We start from the raw sequence: 25,223 nt of genomic DNA, 5'->3' as shown, positions 1-25,223 counted from the left end.
AGTGCGCAGTACTGAAGAAAAATGAACAAAATACACTCCATTTGTCCCAAAATCCCTCATAAAACTTTACATTATTACATAAATATCATTGGATACATGGAAAAATCAGAAGGAAAATGCAAGGCCAGATGCTTTTAGTTACAAACCTGTTTAAACTTAAAGGGTCTTTTCCTGCCTAAATCAGCCAAATGTTTTTACCAAACACTAATTAATGAAACAAACCAACTTAGAAATTATGTAAACATCGAAAAACGTCACCTTATACACATCATCACACAAACCTAATCAGATCATCAGTTACCCACATAGGCTGTTACTTCTTCACTGTAACAAATCCATGTTCTTGCTCTCAGCTTCTTCATCCTCGTCTTCTCACTTTCACTCACCAATTGAATCAAATGTAACACGACAACAAAACAATCTCAAAACGTTGAATTATATAAACACTTTCTACACTTTTACTAAATAGAATGAGAGATAACCAGCATCGGTTGAGAGTTTGGACAGGTTGAACTCCTAACCGGCGGTAAGCCCAAATTTTGTAGGATTGGTAATTTGTCAAAGCAGGCTCAACCATGCTCACACTAACTCCGGACTGGCCAGACTGGTTCGGGTTCCACCCATCCATGAAATTGCAACCCTAGCTATGCCAAGTAAACAATTGTTTAACAAACTAACCTCCATTAGTCAAAAACACCTGAACAGCACCATATTGGCTGTACTAAATAACAGTCCCCCAAATTTATGTATATTTTTTAATGACACTAAAGATTAATCTGAATTTATGGTACTATCAAATTAATGTATATAGCATACCTATAGTAGTATGATTCTAATTTACATCTGTTTCTTATCAAAAAAAAAAATTATAACATAAATTTCATTATGTATGCGTACAATGCAAAAATTTTTGCAAGTCTTCAGGTTCCATCACAATTCACAACTTGGATATTTACAAGTTTGCAAGTCTTCAGGTCTTCATGTTCCATCACAATTCACAACTTGAAAAAAATCACCCAAATGAAAAAAAATTAAGGGTCTTCATGTTCCATCACAAGTCTTCAGGTCCCTTGTCGACACAGCTGGTTGTGATGGGTTGTGGAAATCCATATGCAACAAAAACTTTGAATTAAGGGTCTTCATGTTCCATCACAATTCACAACTTATCAACTTACTTACGAAAACCGATATGAATATGTTCTTATATTTTACGCCACACATGCTGGTAGACTGGTAGTCACTAATTGGATATTTACAAGTTTGCAAGCCGTGTAGGAGCAGATATTATGAATGCATGAATGAGATGGCTAGCTACCTGTGGAAGTCTTTGCACACCGATTAGTCTTTGGTGGAAAATCCATATGTTGTAATCAGTGGAAGTCTTTGCGCACCGATTAGTCTTTGGTTGAAAATCCATATGTTGTAATCAGTTATCCGATACATCGATAAAGTATAGAATTTTTGACAATTGCATTGTGTTGCAATCAATGGCGAAGTTAGGATTTTTAAATAATAGAATATCAACTAAAAAAAGCTTCATTGAGCTATTTCATCGAGCACCTAGTAGGTACTTGCCAATTCCTGTCAACATATGTTGAAAGTTTATGTTAACATATGTCAACAACTACTATTGTTTGTAGCTTTTAGAGGGTGGGTGCATGATACTGTGGAGTAATATTGAAGGTTGCCAAGGCTTTTTAACTAAGGTATTTCATCGAGCACATGGTGCGTACAATAGATTGCACAAGAAAAGAGAAAATGAAGACAAATGTGATAGAACAAGTAGAAGAATGAGGTTGAAATTTAGTTTGCATTAGCTGTTTATAAGGGTCATATACAATACACAAAGAAATTTGCATGAAGTTTTTTAAGTTATTAGGGTCAATGGTAACCAATGACCCCATGCTAGCTTCACCACTAGTTTTAATGATTGCACGAGATTCAATGAAATGGTTTTCTTCCAACCCTAGTTTTTCTACTCAAAGTGTATTTTTATGTGCATTTACCGCCACATGAATTATTGTTGATAAATGTGATCAGATTTATTTACTACTTAAATCTCAAAACTTAAACTAATTCAATCGCAATTAATATAAGTAGTAAATGATAATGGTCATGACCATTGAAGGATAGCGAGCAAAATGCACTCTTCCATGCAACTAGTAACATAATAGAAAGCAAACGAAAGACTCTTCATCAAGGAAAAATTACTGAAACAAACTAGAACATATCCAAATAGTATGTATAACATATCATGTGTAAGCGTTGTCGGTATTGACTATGGTATGCACGAGAGGGAGAGAGATGTGAAAAGGTTTGCTAATTGTGAGATATATATAGCTGTTAAGTACTTTTTCTTTTACCACTGAAGTACTACGGTCTGGTTGTATTCCTCTTCACTTGTAAGTGAGAAGTTTTAGGTTCGAATCTCGTGAATGACAAATTTGATACTAAATTAGGTTGCTCATTGTCTGATTTAGCGGAAAGTGTGAGAATATATTTAGCTTTCCTTGCTCTTATGGATTTAGGTTTGCATCTTTCAATTAGGATTTGCTTTATTTCCTGTTTTGAATTTAGTCTTGTTTCTTGTTTTCCTTTAAATTCCAAATTCCCTATGTCCTTTTTATTTATTTATTTTTTTTTTAACAATTGATATTATCTACACTAAAGGGAGGGGGTGGGCTTAGCCTCACAATGTGCTAGTCATAATGTGGTTCAAACTCACCTTGGAAGAGAATTGAACCTAAGACCTCTCACTTACAAGTGAAAAGGAATACCAATAGACTGTAATACTAAGTGGCCTAAATTCCCTATGTTAAAAAACCGATTTATTGGAAAACGAAATGAGTGGCGGATGTTCACAACCCCTTTTTCAAGTTTGCAAGTCCTTTGTCGACACAGCTGGTACCTGGTTGTGACAGGTTGTAGAAATCCATATGCAGCAGTGACTTTGAATTAAGGGTCTTCATGTTCCATCACAATTCACAATTCACAACTTATCATCTTATTTACTGTTCTTTTCTTATAGGAAATTACGAAAACGGATTTAGCTGTGTCGGGTTGAACAAGTTTGCAAGTCCATCGCCTACACCACACATGCTGGTAGACTAGTAGTCACTACTTGGATATGACTATTGTGTCATTATTTACAAATTTTCTAAACGGTGAAATTGTTGTTAACCGTCTAAAATAGTCATTGTTACACTCGTTGCTTTCTTATTTGTTTTTCACTAATAAGGAATACACGAGATTTCCTATGGACTTTTCCAAATTTTAATGAAGCCGTGTAGGAGCAGATATAGTGAATGCATGAATGAGATGGCTAGCCGTGGAAGTCTTGGCACACCAATCAGTCTTTGGTGGAAAATCCTTATGGCTGGCCGTGGAAATTCATATATCATACTTGATGAAAGGGATTGGAAGAGACAATAGAGAGGCGATTGGCAATCCAAATGAGTATGACTTACTATTTGCGGCAATAAGTATTTGTGACGGAAAAATGCTTTTTTCGACGGCATTAGACCCTCGCTAATGCTACTTTGTTTTGTAGTGATAGAAGGGGAGAAAATCCTACTCCCATCCATTGACATGCCCTTGGAGCACTTGGGAAACGGGTAATTTCATCAATCTCAGACTCCACATACAACTCATTTTCTCTGAACACAAACTCCCTCTCAACCTTATTTCTCTTCCCTCACCAATCCATACACATGCAAGCTCCAGATCAACACCCCCACCCCCACCCCCCCCAAAAAAAAAAAAAAAAACCTTTTCTTTACCTTTTATTCAGCACTATATCGTATAAACCGCCACCACTCTCCAACACATTAAGCTAATTTTGTAGTAGTGTGAGTAATCCATTATTACTTGCAAAAAGAAGAAGGTGGTTTTACTATTACTCGAACCGGTGCCTTTGAAGATAAAATCTCACAGGCCATGTCCATAATTTAACTCGTACATCAACATAATCTCATTTAGTGTGGGATGTAATGAAATTCCTTTGTGAGGTTACAAGTTTTAGGTAAAAACCTAACTTTTGTTAACCTAATCATTAATATTTTTGTTAATTGATGACATGATAACATCGTCAACTAAAGCCATGCCACTTTATTAATTAACAAAATATTTGACAAAACAAACAAATGGAAGTACAAAAGTGCCAAAAAAATTAAACTTGTATGAAAAATGATCAAATTTTTAAAAATTTTAGAACAATAAAAGGAGAATTACTCATTTATTTATTTATTTACCGTGAAGGCGAGCTTCGAATCATTTATTTAACCTATAATTGAGAAAATTCACATTTAGATATCTTAGAATTGTAGGTGCGAGCAATAACTACACTCTTGGTGAATTAGTGCACACTTTTGACGAATTTTTACACATAATTTAAAGTTGTGAACTTTGTCGTGTTTATTCTAAGATGAAATTTTGTGGCTAATGAATAGATTAACTCGAGTTTATCGTGTTTTGTAGGTTGTCTCGACCAAACTCTTGCCTCTTGTCAACATTTTTTAGTATTCTTTTTGTCTACCATAGATGCTATTAAAAACTTTAAGCCTTTATTACCAAAAACTTATGAAATGTAAATATAATTTTTATATCTCAAATATACCTCTTTCATTGTTAGTACGCTTATGTATATTTTCGTAATGTGATTCTTTCATTTTTGAACAAACGAGTAGAAAAATGAAGTCTCACACTAGTCTAGCCATAATAACCTAATTTAAAATTTTCATTGGTAATAATCGAACTTAAAACCTCTCACTTATAAATTAAAAATAGATATATTCCCGTTATTAATATGGATAGTACTTCTGTAAGCAAACCCCTTCTTTTTTTGGCTTGCTTCTTAAGCCAATAAGAAGCCTGACAAAGATAGAATGTTTCACTTGCCATAAAGACTATCTCCACAGCCACCTTCTCTTTTCTTTGCATTACAAACAAAGCGATCCGCTTTCATAACTAATAAGGCCCCTCTATTGAACCAAATTTTACTCCCCTCTATTGAACCAAAAAAATATAAAAAATAATAATAATAAATAACTCGTTTCTTCTTCATTTTGACGTGCCGGGAAAATTTGGCGCTTCCAAACGAGTGCAGTGCAACGGAAATGGAAATTGAAGCAGAAGAAGAAGAGCAAGTCGCGACGGAGCCTCCCAAAATTCACGTCCTAGAAGAGTCTCTGGTGAACCGAATCGCTGCCGGCGAGGTCATCCAAAGCCCTGTCTCCGCCGTCAAAGAGCTCGTCGAGAACAGCCTCGACGCCCGCTCCTCCTCCATCAACTCGTCGTCAAGGACGGCGGCCTCAAACTCATCCAAGTCTCCGACGACGGCCAAGGCATACGCGTCAGTCCCTTCTGCACTCATTTATTCCATTTTATTAAATTTTGAATTATTTCTAAATTTATTTACGAATTTACGATTCATTGCAGTATGAGGACCTGCCGATACCGTGTGAGCGGCAACCCTCGGCGTTTGAGGACTTGCAGTCGATAAAGTCGATGGGGTTCAGAGGAGAAGCACTTGCCAGCATGACATACGTAGCTCACGTCACCGTCACCGTCACCACTACTACCAAGGGCCAGTTGCAAGGCCATAGGTTCGTGCCCATTACCTGTTTGATGAAATTCCAAGAAAATTATATGATTTGTTCATAGAAAGAAATGGCCTTTTCATTTTAATCTGAGTGATAATTATTGTGTTATGCTTGTAATTTATGATTTAGTTTTGAAATAATTAGAATTTTGTGGGTTCAGGGTAACAATTAGAGCAGTTTAACTTTAAAATTTTCCCAATGAATGTGATGAATTACTTTCTATGTTTTGGTTTAATGGGATGAAATTATCTTTACTGGTGAATTAAGTGGTGGTATTGTTATCAGATTCTGCTGATGATTATTCAAAGATTGTAGATTTGCTAAGCCGGTTTGCAATTCATCATATGAATGTTAGCTCCTCCTGCAGAAAGGTAGGTTGCTGTTTCATTCACTACGGAACTTGTCTTTCTACTTCACCGATCTTTTTCATGGCTAGAAATTCAAAATCCCGATTAAAATCTTTTTGTATGCTATAACTGTCAGCATGGAGCTGCTGGAGCAGATGTTAATTCTGTTTCCACGGCATCAAGGATTGATGCAATTCGATCGGTGTACGGGGGTGTCTGTTGCTCGCAGTCTGATGAAATGGAAGCTTCAGATAAAGATCCTTCTAGCTCAGTTTTTCAGATGGACGGCTTTATCTCCGATTCCAATTATGTTGCGAAGAAGATGACCATGGTGCTTTTTATAAATGGTATGAAGTATTCATGCAATGCCATATCAACACGAGAAAATTATAGTGAATCGTAGGTGACAGTTCTCTAATTTCACGCCTTGGAGGCTATTTATATAAGTAGTCCACTAATTTTGTTTTAACATACTGATGTCAGAATTACATCATTGATATGTTTTCTTATTCGTTTTTCTTTCAAACCACAGATAGATCGGTAGATTGCAGTGATCTGAAGAGAGCTCTAGACGTTGTTTATGCTGCAACATTGCCAAAAGCATCAAAACCCTTCATATACATGTCAATTATGTTACCACCTGAACATGTTGATGTGAACGTTCACCCAAACAAAGAGAGAGGTATGTGTTTCTACTTTCTAGTGTTTAGGGTTGTGTGAGATTATTTAGAAAATTCATGAGCCTTTAAAACGCCAAATATTTACATTTTTATCAAAAATGAACTCTTTTGTTATGCAGGTAAGCCTTCTGAATCAGGAAATCATCATTGAGACACAAACATTTCAGGAACAATAGACAGAATTGCACTTATCTTCTGAGAAAAACAAACAAAACCCACCAAGCAGAAGAGCAGAAACATTCTAAGCTATCTGGACAGACTATCCAGAAATATTATCTGATACAAAGTTGCAAATATGCCTCTATATCAAACACAAAACATTGAATTTCATTACCTTGTTGTTATTGACCTCTTTCTCAGTCAGAATCGCCAGAGCTTCCGAACCGTCGACCAGGACCATGTCACCTTCACACAACTGTGGCCGGAGCTGAAGAGGAGATTCAGAATGATAATATATCATACTGACTTATATTCTTCTTGCAAACATAAACAAGTGATCAAATAAAACCTAACCTGACCATCTGACAAATTTGAGGGTTTTGAGAAACAAGAGAATCTGTTTTTTGCCATATCAAAAAGTTTAAACTTTGTTGTTGAAATTTCTCGGCTAAATTCCATATTTTATTGTGTACAGAACCCAAGATTTACTGTGTTAGCAAAGACAAACAAATAATTATCCAGCAGTACAAAAATTATTAGCGTCCGACCAAATGCTGCTAGAAAATTGTTTCACTGACAAAAATTCATAAATTATTGACAAAAAAATTCTTACAAAATCGATATTATATTACATTTGAATATGAATGAGGATAAATGGTTGAAAAACACAGAACACAGGCACTTTACCCCAATGCCTCATGAGTACAAATGCATTCTATTAATGAGCAATCCAAAAAGTAGCCAAAACCGCTTCAGCCATATGCATCATGAAACACATTATAAGCTCTGATATACTGTTGCAAATATGCCTCTATAACAAACACAAAACATTCAATTCCGTTAACTTGTTGTTATTGAACTCTCTCTCAGTCGGAATCGCCAGAGGTTCAGAACCGTCGTCCAGAGGAAAAAAATACATAAATCCAAAGAAAAAAATACCCAAATGAAAAAAAATAATTAGAAGCTTTCAACTGAGAGATTACCTGAAGAGCGGAAAGTTTCAGCAAGCGAGAATAGAGATGGAGCCCCCATCCCTCTAGCCCTAGCCCCTCAATTGAATCGCCCACCCACCCTCTGTGCAAAACCCCTAATCTCTCTCCGCAACAGACGCCAAATACCTCTCCCATCTCTCTCGGCAAGGGACAGGAACCCAGAAGACGCCATCGAATTCTCCCACCTCTCTCTCTGCAAGGAACAGGAATCCCAGAAAACCCTCGACGATATCGAACCACCAATTCTTCCTCCTTGTCTCCCTCCCATTTTTGTATGGTTTTGGCAGCATCGAGAAGGCGGTAGAGGTGGACTACCACTCGCCGAGTTGGACGACATTCAAGTGTAAAAGAGAAGAATACACACGTGTGCTTATCCATATCTAGGTCGTAATGTTATTTTGTTACATTGCAACATTACATGGGTAGATTGTATTATGCGATTCATAAGTACAAACTAGATAGAATTCTTGTATTAAATGGATAACCGTTACATAATTGTTTGTGGGAACACTTACTGAAGGATTCTTTTATTTAATACATATGTTGCAAGTACCAAAACACAAAGTAGAAGGGGAAAAACATTACATTATATATTAGGGCAATCACACTTCAGAATAAAAACATTTTGAAACAAGCCACTTTTAATGCAATTGCTAGTGCTACCTTATCTTTGATGTCATCGAAGAATTGAAAATAGGCATACCTCCACGATGTCTTTAAGATCAACGTGCCGCAAACGCCCCAAAAGCCTACGATAAACCCAAGTACCACGCTGACATAGAGCCACAACTTATCATTTCCATCTTCATTCTCATCATTTGCATCCTTAGCAGTAAAAGTGTTATCTTCAGGGCACTTAGTTGAGAGAGGAACGCCACATAGCCATTGATTGCCCGCATAAATGGACGAAAAATTGAGCGTTTGAAGCTGGTTTCCAGTAGGAATTCTTCCAGACAAGTTGTTGTAAGACAAGTCCAGGTGGGACAAAAAGGTTAAAGATGACAAGCTTTGAGGAATTTGTCCCGAAAGGTGGTTGTGTGAGAGATCAAGAGTTTCAAGCCAACGCAAGTTTCCGACCTTGGAAGGGATCTTTCCAATTAATTGATTCATGGACAAATTCAAGGTGCCCAACATAATGAGGCTGCTTATTTCTTCAGGGATTTCACCTTTTAAATTATTTGATGAAAGATCAATGCTCTTTACAAGATATAGAGTTGTGTTGTACACAAGTTCTTCCCCTTTTAGTGTCAGTGTGGCTTGCTCATACCCATCATAATACTCAACATAAGAGTATCTACCATAAGTATCATTGACCAGAGATTTTAAATTATCCAAACACATGGGAATAGTACCTGAAAGGCTGTTGTGACTAAGGTCGAGGATGTGAAGGCCTTGAAGATTGCACAGTTGCTGGGAAATACATCCACTAAAATAGTTGGACCGTAATCGTAGCCTAGACAACTTAGATACGTTTGACCCTCCTATCCATAGAGGTATTTTCCCAGATAACTTGTTGTCTCCAAGATCAATACTCCTCAAACTTGAACAATTTTGCAAGGCATCAGGAATTTCACCGCCAAAATTGTTGTCGTTGAGCTTTAAAATTTCCAGGGAACGTAGTACCCCCAATGAAGTGGGAATATTACCAGACATATTGTTTTGACCAACATCTAAAAACACCATAATGCTCTCCATATTCCATGCACGAGGGAGTTCTCCAAAAAACTGATTGCTCCTTAGAGACAGGATTTGTAACTTCTGCATGTTACAAATAGAGGGAGGAATAGTGCCATTCAAATGATTCTCATCAAGTAACAATTCTTGCAATTTGGGCATCATTTGGTCAATATTTGAGGATATTGGCCCAGAAAATAAATTGCCTTCTAGATAAAGGTAATCGACATTAGGGAAACACCAAAGTGGTAGTGGACCCTCCAACTGATTATGACTCAAATCAATAGATGTTAAATTTGGAAATTTCAAATGGGATGGAAAGTTTCCATGAAAGTGATTGTAAGGCAAGTATAGTTGGGTGAGTTGGGAAGATATCTTCAACAACCATTCCTCAGGTATGGAATCCAAGATTCCATTACCCATAAGGATAACATTAGACAGTTCAGTTTGAGTTTGAAGCCATACCCAAAAGCCAAGTTTTATCTGACAATTTATGATCCATATTCTGTGGAGCTTGAAAGGAGGAACCCTGCCATAAGCCCCGTCGAGAATGAGGGACATAGGTCGGTTTCTATTTCCTACTTTAAAATCTTCTAATCTGATAAGATTTATGAAATGGGCTTCCGTTAGAATGCCTTCCCATGAATTATCAAACAGAAGTAGGGAAACTAGTGCACAGAGTTGTCCAATACTTTCTGGAATTGAGCCGTTCATCTTATTATAACTGAGGTCTAGTGTTTTCAAGGACGACAAGTTTCCGATGGAATCTGGAATTGAGCCCCACAAATTGTTTTCTCTAAGGTTGAGATTCTGCAAACTTTTAAACATTCCTAAAAAGACCGGCAATTGGCTTTCAATCTCGCAATAAGACAAATATAGTGACTCTAATGTATTACTTGGACAATTTGAGAGACTCCTCCAGAACTCTTCAATCCCCCCATCAAATTTGTTCCCTGAAAGACTCAAGACTTTTAGCTTGCACAAATTTCCACTGACTTTAGGAATTTGACCTTTTAAGCCTATTCCATATAAATAAAGATTTTCCAGAGATTTGAAGTTTGAAAATTCACTCGGAAAAGAATCCCCAAAATCATTCCCGGATAGATCAAGTGTTACGAGGTTGGTAAGATTAAAAAACCAGCCGGGAAATGAAGAACTTTTAATGCCATTATACGACATATCAAGGACCAACAGTGATGTGAAGTTAATCCTCTGTAGTGAAAGTGGAAGGAAGTTAATGCTCTGCAGTGAGAGTGGAATCCTTTCAATTTGGCACGAAGATAAATGTAACTCTAACAATGAAGGAAGCATGTTAATATCATATGCCCAACTGACTCCTGTGCTGCTAAGATCAACGCCATTGAGATTAATGTATTTCAGGGAAGAGAGGTGAGAAAGCCAATTCAAATTTTTGGAAGATAAGAACACATCCTGGCTCCACCCGAGATCAAGAAAATTTAGGCTAGACAGGTTACCAAGAGAAGAGGGAATCTCTCCTCTAAATGACGCATAGGAGAGATTGAGATATTGCAAACTTTTAAGCTCCCCAATGAACTTAGGAATTTGATTGCTATCAAACACATTCTGGCTCAAGTCCAGGTAATTTAAATGTTTCAAGCTCAACAAAGAAGCATTTATCTTACCTCCCAAAGAAGCATTTCCCCACACTTCACCATATATATCGTCAGATGGATTCCGTAGGTCCATCTTCATGACATGACCAGTGCTGTTGTTGCATGAAATACCTTCCCATTGGCAGCAATCATGACCCACCCAAGACGAAAGCCTACCAGAATGATCAACAAGATGTTGTTTAAAGATGAGAAGCGCTTGTCTTTCTTCCTCAATGCATGAATTTGTCTTCACACTGCTTGAAATTTCATCACCAGCCAAACAGAAACAGAGTTTAGTAGTACTCTGCATGCAGGAAGAGACCAAAAGCAAAAGAAGCAAATAGTGAGCAATACTGAGGTGACAATGGCTATCCATTATTACACACAATTTTTTTTTGCTTTGTTGGTGAGATGTTTAGCTACTAAAATTAGTACGATATCGAATTTATAGGAAAAGATTATCGATGTAGGTAGGAGAGCTGAAAACGAAAGTCGTCGGATGGAGAAAAGAAAAAAGGGTAACTGAAATGAGTGGTGGGTGTTCGCAACCCCTTTTACAAGTTTGCAGGTCCCTTGTTGACACAGCTAGTACTTGATTGTGATGGGTTGTTAAATTAAGGGTCTTCATGTTCCATCACAATTCACAACTTATCAACTTGCTTACGAAAAACAGATTTGGATATGTTGTTATATTTTACACCACACATGCTGGTAGACTGGAATTAAGGGTCTGCATGTGGAAGTCTTTGCACACCGATTAGCTAGCGGTGGAAATTCATAAATATAATTGATGAAGGGGATTGGAAGAGAAAAGAGAGTGGCAATTGGCAATGCAAGTGAGCATGACTTAATATTTGCGGTATTTTTTTTTTAAATACTAGCTATATTATCAATTAATTTATTTATTAATATGTTCACTGATTTGCATGCTTTTACGAAATTGCAAAAGAGATGGACAGAGACAGAAGCTCTAATCCCTAACTCTATTTGCATCTTTTAGGGGTTCTTATCGTTTGGCCCGACTAGAGGAAGGGATGTGATTCGTTCCCTTTTTCCCACTATTTGCATCTATACCAAGAATTGTTCCTTAAATCCACTTCAGTTCCCAAACAAAAACACTTTCTTTATATTTTGCTTATGTCCTTCCATGTAGTCTTGCAATAGAATAAACTTGTCACTAAAACTTTCATTAAAAAGTGGGTGAAAAATTAGACGACATTGTGAACATAATAGCACTCATTACTTTTTGGTGTTAGGTGAAGAATCCACGAAAGGGTAGAAAATGTAATCATTCCATATATAGTGCGCAGTACTGAAGAAAAATGAACAAAATACACTCCATTTGTCCCAAAATCCCTCATAAAACTTTACATTATTACATAAATATCATTGGATACATGGAAAAATCAGAAGGAAAATGCAAGGCCACATGCTTTTAGTTACAAACCTGTTTAAACTTAAAGGGTCTTTTCCTGCCTAAATCAGCCAAATGTTTTTACCAAACACTAATTAATGAAACAAACCAACTTAGAAATTACATCAAATGCCAATCACCACCCATATATGTAAACATCGAAAAACGTCACCTTATACACATCATCACACAAACCTAATCAGATCATCAGTTACCCACATAGGCTGCTACTTCTTCACTGTAACAAATCCATGTTCTTGCTCTCAGCTTCTTCATCCTCGTCTTCTCACTTTCACTTTCACTTTCACTGTAACAAAACAATCTCAAAACGTTGAATTATATAAACACTTTCTACACTTTTACTAAATAGAATGAGAGATAACCAGCATCGGCTGAGAGTTTGGACAAGTTGAACTCCTAACCGGCGGTAAGCCCAAATTTTGTAGGATTGGTAACTTGTCAAAGCAGGCTCAACCATGCTCACTCTAACTCCGGACTGGCCAGCATGGTTCGGGTTCCACCCATCCATGAAATTGCAACCCTAGCTATGCCAAGTAAACAATTATTTAACAAACTAACCTCCATTAGCTTTGTGATAAGCTGCACTTTTTCTCTCTTCTTTTCATTGAAAAACGCAAGTGCATCTCGGTACTCCTTTTCCTGTGACAAGTTAAAAACCCAAAATTCATCACAAACACGCACGAATTGAGCCATAATTGCATATGCATAGCAGTAAGCATTAACATCAGAATAGGGTAAAACCTTAGTTGTGTTACCTTCTTCTGGCAGGTATGTCCTAGTGGCTTTAACTCTTTGTTAATCGCATCGATCTTCTGACGAACTTGTGAAACATCCTTCCTCATCTGATCTGAGAGCCCTTCAAGCTCCTGGAAGTTACATAATTTACGACAAAAAGAAAATTAATCATCTACTAATTGCTCGCAAACGATTCAACGGCTATATTTCTGGTTTAACCAGCAGAAGATGAAACAAATGGGACACAAATACTTTCAACAAGGCATCCTTGGACTTATATTCTTGTCGCAAACATAAACAAGTGACCAAATAAAACCTGACCATATGACAAATTTGAGGGTTTTGAGAAAGAAGAAGAATCTGTTTTTGGCCATATCAAAAAGTTTAAACTTTGTTGTTGAAATTCCATATTTTGTTGTGCACAGAACCCCAGATTTACAAAAATTCTGGAAATTAGTTTTAAAAAAAAAGAATTACTTCCATCAGAGTTCATGGCCTTTGTAAAATACATAACCCAAAAATTCAAAAACAAAAATCCAAAAAAAAAAAAAAAAAAAAAAAAAAGTTGAAAAAAACCCAATTTATCTTCATTTCATGTTAAATTGATCATAGTTATGCTCAATACAAACAGATCTACTCTACGATCGTTGTAGAGTAGACATTAGGTGGACAACTCTTTGACTATGCCATTAGACACATTACAAAAGCTTACTTTCCATGTGCTTTGCATGTAACTCACAAATTCCCAACAACATGTGTCATTTGTTTGTCCTCGGCTTTCATTGCGTATTCACTACACTAACCAAATCCAAAAAAACAAAAATGTGACTCTCTTTCTATGGCTTTCTTACTACACAAAAATATCCCTAATTAAAGCATGCCACACATCATCACATAGCTATTATATGAAGGACATTTCTCATTGGCAAGTAATATACTCTCCTTAGCCCAAAAGGATATGAACTTGTTTGAGTACACTGTTCTAACCATTTGGATCAATAAGCTCAAGTTTGCATGGTACAAAACCCTAAATACTCAGACATATGATATCCAATCTTCCACTTTACAAATCACATATGGGTAAAATAATAGCTCTAAAGAAATCGGAAGAAGTAAAAGTCATAAATTTGGATCCATTTGCTTCTTATTTTCTTTGCTTTGTTGGTGAGATGTTTATCGATGTAGGCCGAAGAGCTGACAACGAAAGTCGTCTGATGGAGAAAAGAAAAAAGGGCAACTGAAATGAGTGGCGGTTGTTCACAACCCCATTTACAAGTTTGCAGGTCCCTTGTCAACACAACTGGTACCTGGTTGTGATGGGTTGTGGAAATCCATATGCAGCAAAGACTTTGAATTAAGGATCATCTTGTTCCATCACAATTCACAACTTATCAACTTACTTACGAAAACCGATTTGGATATGTTCTTATATTTCACACCACACATGCTGGTAGACTGGTAGTCGCTACTTGGATATTTACAAGTTTGCAAGCCTTGTAGGAGCAGATATTATGAATGCATGAATGAGATGGCTAGCTACCTGTGGAAGTCTTTGCACACCGATTAGTCTTTGGTGGAAAATCCTTATGTCTAGCCGTGGAAATCCATAAATCATAATTGATGAAAGGGATTGGAAGAGACAAGAGAGTGGCAATTGGCAATGCAGGTGAGGATGATTTAATATTTGCGGTATTCTTTTTTTATTTTAAATACTTGCAATATTCTAAACTAATTCATCTATTAATTTGTTCACTGATTCACGTGCATTTACGAAATTGCAAGAAGGATAGACAGAAACTGAAGCCTAATCTATAACTCTGTTTGCACCTTTTAGGGTTCTTACCGTTTAGCCCGACTGGAGGAAGGGACATGATTTGTTCTATTTTCTCACTATTTGTGTATATACCAAGAATCGTTCCTTAAATCCTAAGAATGGCATAATAAGTTTGCTCAATCAAAGGGAACCAGCACTTAAACCTTGGGTCCTTCACTTGGTTTTGAGTTGGGTTGTGAGGATGGTGGTGCACCGGAGAGATACAGAGAGGCGGTGTCGCTTACATCACTTCAATTCCCAAACAAAAACACTTATGTCCTTCTATGTAATTTTGCAATAGAATAAACTTGTTACTAAAATTTTCGTTAAAAAGTGGGTGAAAAAATTAGACAATAAAGTGGACATAATAACACTCCTTATTTGATTTGGTTTCTTTTTCGGTGTTAGGTGAAGCTGTATTTTTTTTGTAGAGCAACGGCTAACTTAGCGTGCTCAATCTGCTTGAATTATGATTAAAGTGGTGACAAAAATTGAAAAAGTGATGTCAATTCCCCTCCTCAGATGCTTCAACCTACACTTGTATTTCGGGGAAGAGATCATTGCTTTGACTAAACCTAACCGTTGGGTTATTTGCAAGAAGCTTCCTTTTGGGGTTTTATACTACATCTATGTACAGGATGCACTAATATTTGAATGGCTAAAAATGTTTAATTTAGTTATCCGATACATCGATAAAGTATAGAATTTTCGATAATTGCATTGTGTTTTAATCAGTGGTGAAGCTAGGAATTTTAAATAATAGGGTCATAATATAAACTAAAAAAGCTTCGTTGAGCTATTACATCGAGTACCTTGTAGGCACTTGCCAATTCCTGTCAACATATGCCGAAAGTTTATGTCAACATATGTCGACAACTACTATTGTTTGTAGCTTGTAGAGGGTGGGTGCATGATACTATGGAGCAATATTGAAGGTGCCAAGGCTTTTTAACTAAGGTATTTCACCAAGCGCATGGTGCGCACAATAGATCGCACAAGAAAAGAGAAAATGAAGACAAATGTGATAGAACAAGTAGAAGAAGAAGGTTGTAATTTAGTTTGCCTTAACTGTTTATAAGGGTCATATACAATACACAAAGAAATTTACATGAAGTTTTTTAAGTTATTAGGGTCAATGGTAACCAATGACCCCATGCTAGCTTCGCCACTAGTTTTAATGATTGCACGAGATTCAATGAAATGGTTTTCTTCTAACCCTAGTTTTTCTACTCAAAGTGTATTTTTATGTGCATTTACCGCCACATGAATTATTGTTGATGAATGTGATCAGATTTTTTTACTACTTAAATCTCAAAACTTAAACTAATTCAATCGCAATTAATATAAGTGGTAAATGATAATGGTCATGACCATTGAAGGATAGCGAGCAAAATGCACTCTTCCATGCAACTAGTAACATAATAGAAAGCAAACAAAAGACTCTTCATCAAGGAAAAATTACTGAAACAAACTAGAACATATCCAAATAGTATGTATAACATATACTGTGTAAGCGTTGTCGGTATTGACTATGGTACGCATGAGAGGGAGAGAGATGTGAAAAGGTTTTGCTAATTGTGAGATATATATAGCTGGTAAGTACTTTTTCTTTTACCACTGAAGTACTACGATTTGGTTGTATTCCTTTTCACTTGTAAGTGAGAAGTTTTAGGTTCGAATTTCATGAATGACAAATTTGATACTAAATTAAGTTGCTCATTGTCTGATTTAGCGGAAAGTGTGAGAATATATTTATGGTTCCTTGCTCTTATGGATTTAGGTTTGCATCTTTCAATTAGGATTTGCTTTATTTCCTGTTTTGAATTTAGTTTTGTTTCTTGTTTTCCTTTAAATTCCAAATTCCCTATGTTTTTTTTTTTTTTTTTTTTTTTTTTTAACATGTGATATTATCTACCCTAAGGGGAGGGGGGTGGGTTTTGCCTCACAATGGGCTAGTAATAATGTGGTTCAAACTCACATTGGACGAGAATTGAACCTAAGACCTGTCACTTACAAGTGAAGAGGAATACCACTAGATCGTAGTACTAAGTGGCCTAAATTCACTATGTTGAAAAACCGATTTATTGGAAAACAAAATGAGTGGCGTCACAACCCCTTTTACAAGTTTGCAAGTCCTTTGTCGACACAATTGGTACCTGGTTGTGACAGGTTGTAGAAATCCAAATGCAGCGGAGACTTTGAATTAAGGGTCTTCATGTTCCATCACAATTCACAACTTATCATCTTATTTACTGTTCTTTTCTTATGGTAAATTACGAAAATGGATTTAGCTGTGTCGGGTTGAACAGTTTGCAAGTCCATCGCCTACACCACACTGGTATACTGGTAGTCACTATTTGGATATGACTGTTGTGTCGTTATTTACAAATTTTCTAAATAGCAAAATTGTTGTTAACAGTCTAAAATATTCATTGTTACACTCGTTGCTGTTTGTTTTTTTTTTTTTTTTGTTCCACTAATAAGGAATACACGAGATTTCCTATGGACTTTTCCAAATTTTAATGAAGCCGTGTAGGTGTAGATATAGTGAATGCATGAATGAGATGGCTAGCCGTGGAAGTCTTGGCACACCAATTAGTCTTTGGTGGAAAATCCTTATAGCTAGCTGTGGAAATTCATATAGCATACTCGATGAAAGGGATTGGAAGAGACAAGAGAGAGGCGATTGGCAATCCAAGTGAGGATGACTTACTATTTGTGGAAATAAGTATTTGTGATGGAAATATGCCTTTTTCGACGGCATTTGACCCTCGTTAATGACACTTTGTTTTGTAACGATAGAAGGGGGGAGAATCCTACTCCCATCCATTGACATGCCCTTGGAGCACTTGGAAAACTGGTAATTTCATCAATCTCAGGCTCCACATCAATCTCAACCTTATTTATCAACACCCCACCCCACCCCCCCCACCCCCCCAAAAAAAAAAAAAAAAAAAAAACTTTTCTTTACCTTTTATTCGACAGTATATCGTATAAACCGTCACCACTCTCCAACACATTAAGCTAATTTTGTAGTAGTGTGAGTAATCCACTATTACTTACAAAAAGAAGAAGGTGGTTTTACTATTACTCGAAGCGATGCCTTTGAAGATAAAATCTCACAGGCCATGTCCATAATTTAACACGTACATTAACACAATCTCATTTAGTGTAGGATGTAATGAAATTTCTTTGCGAGGTTACAAGTTTTAGGTAAAAACCTAACTTTTGTTAACCTAATCATTAATATTTTTGTTAATTGATGACGTGACAGCATCGTCGGCTAAAGTCATGCCACTTTATTAATTAACAAAGCATTTGACGAAACAAATCAATGGAAGTACAAAAGTGCCAAAAAAATTCAAACTTGTATGAAAAATGATCAAATTTTTAAAAATTTTAAAATAATAAAAGGATAATTACTCATTTATTTATTTACCGTGAAGGTGAGCTTCGAATCATTTATTTAACCTATAAATGAGAAAATTCACATTTAGATATCTTAGAATTGTAGATGCGAGCAACAACTACACTCTTGGTGAATTAGCGGACAACTCCTCCCTTTCCTGTGACAAACTAACCTCCATTAGCTTTGTGATAAGCTGCACTCTTTCTCTGTTCTTTTCATTGAAAAACTCAGTGCATCTCTGTACTCCTTTTCCTGTGACAAGTTACAAACCCAAAATTCATCACGAACACGCACGAATTGATCCATAATTGCACATGCATAGCAGTAAACATTAATATCAGAATGTGGTAAAACCCCAGTTGTGTTACCTTCTTCTGGCAGGTATTTCCTTATGGCTTTAACTCTTTGTTAATGGCATCGATCTTCTTACCAACTTGTGAAACATCCTTCCTCATCGGATCTGAGAGCCCTTCAAGCTCCTGGAAGTTCCATAATTTCCGACAAAAACGAAATTAATCATCTACTAATTGCTCGCAACCGATTCAACGGCTATATTTCTGGTTTAACCAGCAATAGATGAAGCACATGGGACATAGATATTTTCAACAAGGCATCCTTGGACTTGTATTCTACTCGCAAACATAAACAAGTGACCAAATAAAACCAGACCATATGACAAATTTGAGGGTTCCATATTTTGTTGTGTACAGAACCCCAGATTTACAAAAATTCTGGAAATTAGTTATAAAAAAAAAAAAAGGAATTACTTGTAAGAATCCTAATTGGACTCAACTAGTAGTGATAAAGGTGTGTCAACATGTTTGAAATTATAAATCAGTTAGGGTTTTATATACGTGTAAAACCATGTCCTATAATTGAGGAGTTACATCCATCATGCTTTGCATTTTGAAGCACGTACTAGAACTACTTCCTCCACTACTGGAACTGAAAGCAACGGCTCTATAACCAACCTCCACGATAGATGGAAGTTGGGTAACCTTGCTTTATTTAAAAAAGGATTCCCTGCTCACAGAGAAATGGTTCTTCGTTTTGGGACTATCACCATAAGGACATACAGGTCTCCAAGTGAGTAGAAGAGCCTTTTGCATTGTGTTCATGGCCTCTGCAGGAACGAATTGGTAATCTGTTGTATTCTGCAGGTAAGGTTTCACTAATCTTGCTGCGTTGTGTTCTAGAGTTTACTGTTAGTTTTAAGGTTAATTCCAACATTTGGTATCAGAGCCATCTAACAGGCCCTAGATCCAATGCATTATTTCCAATCACTCTGAGAATGATTAGATTCATATTTGCTGAGAAAACTTAATATATATATATAATTCTTTATTTTCCTAGCTATTTCAAGCATGCATTTCTTGCCATTTGAGGTTGTTAATTGGTAGCATTAAAACTTGTTCAGACTTATTATATGCATTTGATTGATTTAAATGGCTGATTAATTCTTGTCTTATAAGAATATATTGGTTAAGTCTGACATGTAGGTAGCTTGAAATATTGGAGTTCCGTGACTGTAAATAGATCATTCAATCTTGATCAATAAAAGTAAACTCGGTTAATTAGTGGGAGTAGAAGTTCTTTCATGTGCAGTCATCCCTAGCTTCTACAGGTAGTATTATACTTTTATCTTGTGGTGTTGCTGACAGGTTTCATATACAAGTAATCTTGTTATTAAAGTCTCACTCCAGAACGACATATATATATATATATATATATATATATATATATATATATATATATATCGGTAATTAATGGCTTGCTAATGATTTAGACAATTGCAGAGCTATGTATGTAGTGTTATGTCGCTAACAGTTTTTTTTTTTTTTGGGCATCTAATGATTCATCTTGTTAAAGACTCCAATTAAAATAATTTTCACGAAAAAGTGGGATTATCAGGAATTTTATTTGACAAAAACTTAATTGTGGTTTATGGTTGTCATTATTAACGGTTCATGTGTATAAAGTTCTGCAGACACATGTTGGAAGGCATGATGATAAAGATAACTCATCTCAAAGGTTATTGAAACTAACGGCTTTTGCAGGAGCAACAACCATGATAAAGTATTCTTGAACAAATGTTTATATAATTTTTCACCAAAGTGAGAATTATTAGGAAGTTCTGTTCAAGGTAATTTTTACATGAAATTGTGACTAACAGTTTATAACATGATACTAATCTTTCCAAAGAAAGAAATAATGATTGGTTCAAACTGTGCCTCAGTGTATAGTATTTCATGATTCCGTAAGGAAACTTTAGTCTCTTGTCCAAAGATGTGATTCAAGTTGGAATGTGAATTTTGTGAAATAGCTATACAAATAAGGATGCGTAATGCATATTTGGCAGTTTATGTTTCTTGCCCAAAGGTGTAACATAAATCTGTGTTTAATATTTAAAGTTGTTTCTCATCTGAGGTTGCGGAGTAGAAGCTATTCTTTGGTTTCATCCATGACTTCTTCAGGTAGGTAATCATTCATCTCTTTACACTTCCAATATGTTGTTCGCTGCTGCACTTTTTGCATATAGGTAATGTCTTCTTGATTACACTATAATACATGTTGATATATAAATATATATATATATATATATTGGCACATAGACATTGGTGTAATGCAATTGTAGCTTAATAATTGAATCGTTGCCCACATGATATTTTATTCGATCAATTTCAAAGTGGGTCTCTGCTTTCCCATTTGTTTAATTGTAACACTCCTTTTGCTTTGAGTCGGGTTCCAATTGATAATAGGTTTTGCATAAACAATTATTGATGAACTTAGAAAGCAAAGTAATGAAACATATCAACTATATATAACAACGACAAAGTTATCACATACTTGCATCAACTAAGCGAAACGCAACGGCTTAGTTGACATTAGGACCAGTGATTTTAAGGTTCTTTGATCAAATTTGCATCTTAATTATAACAAGGGGATCGATGATATTCTTACCCAAAGGTGTAGATCATTATTTTTTGTTCAATTAGGATGGCATAGTATGAATTGATTTCATAAAAGTTTGTGAAAGCCTTGCCCAAAGGTGTTGAAAGCTTTCATGAGGTAACCCATGTAATGTGTGATCAAGAGATCAAGTTCTTTATTTTTATTTACGAATGCTTCTGCTATGAGCCTCATTAAAGGTATGTAAGGGACCAATTTTAATGAAAGCATGAGATAGAAAATGTTGTTATATATATTTCTCTTCATGAGAGATGTTGATGCACAGAAATTGCTTGGCAAATTATGTCTTGAATAAAGCTTAATCAATGGCACATATATGGACCATGAAAATGCTTGACATTTTGATATGTTGTAAGTGTATGTGTCTTCTCCTACAATTCACATTTTCGTGGTCATTGATTGTGTATTTTGTTTGTTATAAATTTATAAGTAATCTATGCTCATAAAGAAATCTATGCTGGCAGGTTCTGATTAATAGGACAAACATGACTTCTTAACTTGTTATATGAATAATAAGTGTCTCTGGTTTATTTTACATAACTTGAGGATTAGTCATTTTATGTGTGTGTGTGTGTAAATTAATTATAGTAAATCCTAGAGTAATTGGAACTCACTCATGGAATCTTGTTTTGGATTTCTATTCTATTGTGTTTAAAATTTTAAGCAACTAATATGCCGAATTTTGGTGAAGCAATAAATTAATGAGTGTTTTGCCCAAGTGAGAGCATAAGTGACGAAATCGTGAGATTCGCACTCATTAACTCATTCTAAAGTTATTGATTTCTAAAAGATTATGAGAGTTGTTCTTTGTGTTGTCCAAATCAAATTGAAAGTAAATTAAAGTTTTTGAAAAACATATGTATTAAGTTTCCTTGTATGATGAATGCATGTTTAATATTCAACATCCATTTGTGAGAGAACAATCAGTGATGCCAACCGTACTATTAGCATGCTCTACCATCCAAGTCCTGGAACAATAACTAATGTATGCATGCATATGGCATATGGCATATACCACCATAACATGAATCAAATGGAAAGTCATTATTTCCAACGCAATCAATTTCATGCTGTAAAGCAAGTTTCATCAGTTTCATGCTGTAGAGCAAGGGTTTTATAATTTTGCACCAGAATTTGCTAAAATGTAGTGTAAGGAAGCTCACCCTGATTCAAGCCAGCATGACTCAAGTTGAATTATAATCTTAAAGATGACAACATGGTTAAATTGCTTGACTATATATAATGTATATAAGATGTTTATATGCATTGTCTATCGTCTTTTTCTATTGCATATGGTTGCATTGGATGGTTACGTGTTGGTCGTTATAAGGAGTGTGAAGCTAATACGAACTAATGTTTGATATCGACACAATCGTGGTCCAGTTGTTTCATACCGTTTGATTGTCTGTGGTATGGTTTTGTGTATCCATCATACATGCTTAAATGAATATCAAGGAAAGATTGGAATATCTTGTGCATGAAAGAATGTGACACTTTTGTGACTTTTTCATTGATAATGTGATTTCTTGCATGTTAAAGAAACATAAAAGAAAATAAATAAATAAATAAAATAAAGTGGTAAGATGCTTTTTGTTAACTAATTATCGTAGTAAGGTTGCTCCCAAAGCATGCATATTTCAGAACTTTATCAAAAGTGTTGTTCTGTAATTAAGTTATGATTAATTAAATTAGTGGGAGTGATAACTTTATATTTGTTTTGCCTTACATCTTGCCAATTATTATGTATTGTACTCTTTCGCCGTAAGGGTTCTTTCTGGTTTGATTAAAAGAATATGTGCAATAAATAAACTTGGTGGCCAACTAGTTAGAATAATGGTTAATTGTACTACTTTGTGAAAGTATTTTGGACTTGTGACTTCAATTTTTGAAGTAACAAGGAAGACTGTTATACGGTGATACAGGAGATCAACTTGTGAATATAAGGATGGAGATTATGACTATTCAAATAAGGATCTATACGGCTATTGCATATTCACATAAGGAATAGTTGATATGTCTTTGAAAAGATTTGTTGCATACAGTTTTCTAGAAACGTACCACTATCGTGAAGCTTTATTATTAGTTTCGATATGCGAGATTAGTGGGAGTGTTCAAAGAACATGTAGCAAACATGGGTGTGCGTGATAATTTTGATTCTGTAGGAATGTGGGAGTAAAACATGCTACCGCATGAATTATAACTATTTATTAGTGTTGCTGCGAGTTTGTGTTTTGTTGTCTCATTCAAGCTTATATTCAATTGACACTATGGTTATTGATTCAGACTTATTTAAAGCACTTAAATGTGGCCAATGATTGTTCCAAAGAACATATTGGATAAGTTTGTTTTGTGCAGGAAGCTAGAAATCAACTTGAAGTCCAGTGTTTAAGGATGAAAAGCTCTAAAGATAAGTCTGATTAAAGTGCACTGGACAGATGAGTGTGGAAGGAAAAGGTGTGAGAATTGTAGTGATTACTGAAGTATGGATTGTACATATGTGCATATGTCATTGACATCATACAGTGCGATTTTGAATATCGTGATTTCAGGGTGCATGCAGTATTGATACATGCATTGTTTTCTGGAGTTCGATTTTCAAATGGTTACTGGTAGATGTGCATAGGATATGGATTGCGTGAAACTCACGGTGATCACTAAGGAATGATTTATAATGAACATGTTGTTTCAAACCACAACTAGTTAACGTCCAAGTGGGAGAATGTAAGAATCCTAATTGGACTCAACTAGTAGTGATAAAGGTGTGTCAACATGTTTGAAATTATAAATCAGTTAGGGTTTTATATACGTGTAAAACCATGTCCTATAATTGAGGAGTTACATCCATCATGCTTTGCATTTTGAAGCACGTACTAGAACTACTTCCTCCACTACTGGAACTGAAAGCAACGGCTCTATAACCAACCTCCACGATAGATGGAAGTTGGGTAACCTTGCTTTATTTAAAAAAGGATTCCCTGCTCACAGAGAAATGGTTCTTCGTTTTGGGACTATCACCATAAGGACATACAGGTCTCCAAGTGAGTAGAAGAGCCTTTTGCATTGTGTTCATGGCCTCTGCAGGAACGAATTGGTAATCTGTTGTATTCTGCAGGTAAGGTTTCACTAATCTTGCTGCGTTGTGTTCTAGAGTTTACTGTTAGTTTTAAGGTTAATTCCAACATTACTTCCATCAGAGTTCATTGCCTTTGTAAATACATAAACCAAAAATTCAAAAATAAAAATAAAATAAAAAATTAAGTTGAAAAAAAACCCAATTTATCTTCATTTCATGTAAATTGATCAAATTGATCATAGTGTTACTCAACACAAACATATCTACTCTACGATCGTTGTAGAGTAGACATTAGTGGCTAGGTCAATGGAAAGTGTATTGATAATCCACATAAGGATTATGTCGTTGCACCGTTGCCAAAGAGCAGATTCTGTGGGCTTTGTCTTCGCAGATGGCTATTCAACACTTCCATCAACAAACCCTAATTTGTTCTTTGCACTGAGTGCAATTGACATGGAACGACACCAAGTACCATAATTTTCACCAGTAAGTTTGGTTGAAACGAGCATCATTCCCGGGTGATCAGAATGATGAACGAAGAAAGGACTAGCAGGATCACTAGATGGTTCAAGTTTAGCCATTGCTGACATTGAATCCTCCACCATAATCCGAGAAAAAAAAGAACTAAGAACCCAGGAAGGGCTCTGGTACCGTGTAAATTTTGGAAGGTGGTAATTCACCGATTCTCATTAATTGAAATTGTCTTTACAATACTACTATATG

The 25,223-nt window shown here is 35.8% G+C and overlaps 3 protein-coding genes and 2 long non-coding RNA genes across 6 annotated transcripts in view; 2 read left to right on the top strand and 3 right to left on the bottom strand.

The window, feature by feature from the left end:
- The window catches only part of LOC148692573 (DNA mismatch repair protein MLH1-like), a 37,329-nt gene extending 30,372 nt beyond the window's left edge, over nucleotides 1-6,957 (top strand). Inside the window, exons 2-5 of the mRNA XM_088681861.1 lie at nucleotides 5,886-5,971; nucleotides 6,084-6,294; nucleotides 6,480-6,629; nucleotides 6,747-6,957. Coding sequence (XP_088537987.1) covers nucleotides 5,886-5,971; nucleotides 6,084-6,294; nucleotides 6,480-6,629; nucleotides 6,747-6,778 — 479 coding nt within the window. The 3' untranslated portion in view covers nucleotides 6,779-6,957. The remainder of the gene's footprint in view (nucleotides 1-5,885; nucleotides 5,972-6,083; nucleotides 6,295-6,479; nucleotides 6,630-6,746) is intronic.
- LOC148692574 (DNA mismatch repair protein MLH1-like) lies at nucleotides 5,008-5,854 on the top strand. The gene is made up of 2 exons (XM_088681863.1): nucleotides 5,008-5,350; nucleotides 5,437-5,854. Exons 1-2 carry the CDS (start codon nucleotides 5,115-5,117, stop codon nucleotides 5,498-5,500), a joined length of 300 nt encoding a protein of 99 aa, XP_088537989.1. The 5' UTR covers nucleotides 5,008-5,114; the 3' UTR covers nucleotides 5,501-5,854.
- Nucleotides 6,789-7,750, bottom strand: LOC148692572 (uncharacterized). Its single transcript, XR_015954321.1, has 2 exons — nucleotides 7,141-7,750; nucleotides 6,789-7,054 (listed from the first exon to the last, which is right to left on the bottom strand). It is a non-coding gene; the product is annotated as an uncharacterized LOC148692572 (long non-coding RNA).
- A 472-nt stretch (nucleotides 7,751-8,222) lies between these two features.
- On the bottom strand, nucleotides 8,223-11,638 carry LOC148692571 (receptor-like protein EIX2). Its single transcript, XM_088681857.1, has 2 exons — nucleotides 9,131-11,638; nucleotides 8,223-8,944 (listed from the first exon to the last, which is right to left on the bottom strand). The coding sequence occupies exons 1-2, from the start codon at nucleotides 11,439-11,441 to the stop codon at nucleotides 8,388-8,390; spliced, it is 2,868 nt and encodes a 955-aa protein (XP_088537983.1). The 5' UTR covers nucleotides 11,442-11,638; the 3' UTR covers nucleotides 8,223-8,387.
- Nucleotides 11,639-12,406: 768 nt separating this feature from the next.
- On the bottom strand, nucleotides 12,407-14,122 carry LOC148692570 (uncharacterized). Of its 2 annotated transcripts, XR_015954320.1 has the most exons (4): nucleotides 13,948-14,122; nucleotides 13,256-13,366; nucleotides 13,059-13,139; nucleotides 12,407-12,786 (listed from the first exon to the last, which is right to left on the bottom strand). It is a non-coding gene; the product is annotated as an uncharacterized LOC148692570 (long non-coding RNA). The 2 variants fall into 2 exon arrangements; XR_015954319.1 differs by lacking the exon at nucleotides 13,948-14,122 and having other exon boundaries at nucleotides 13,256-13,387.
- Between the last annotated feature and the right edge of the window lie 11,101 nt (nucleotides 14,123-25,223).

The sequence above is a fragment of the Pyrus communis genome, chromosome 12 (genome assembly GCF_041283825.1).
Source record: "Pyrus communis isolate YQ-2024b chromosome 12, ASM4128382v1, whole genome shotgun sequence".
NCBI classification, from domain to species: Eukaryota; Viridiplantae; Streptophyta; class Magnoliopsida; order Rosales; family Rosaceae; genus Pyrus; species Pyrus communis.
Note: the sequence above shows the minus strand (reverse complement) of the source record. Positions and strands in the feature narration are given on the sequence as shown.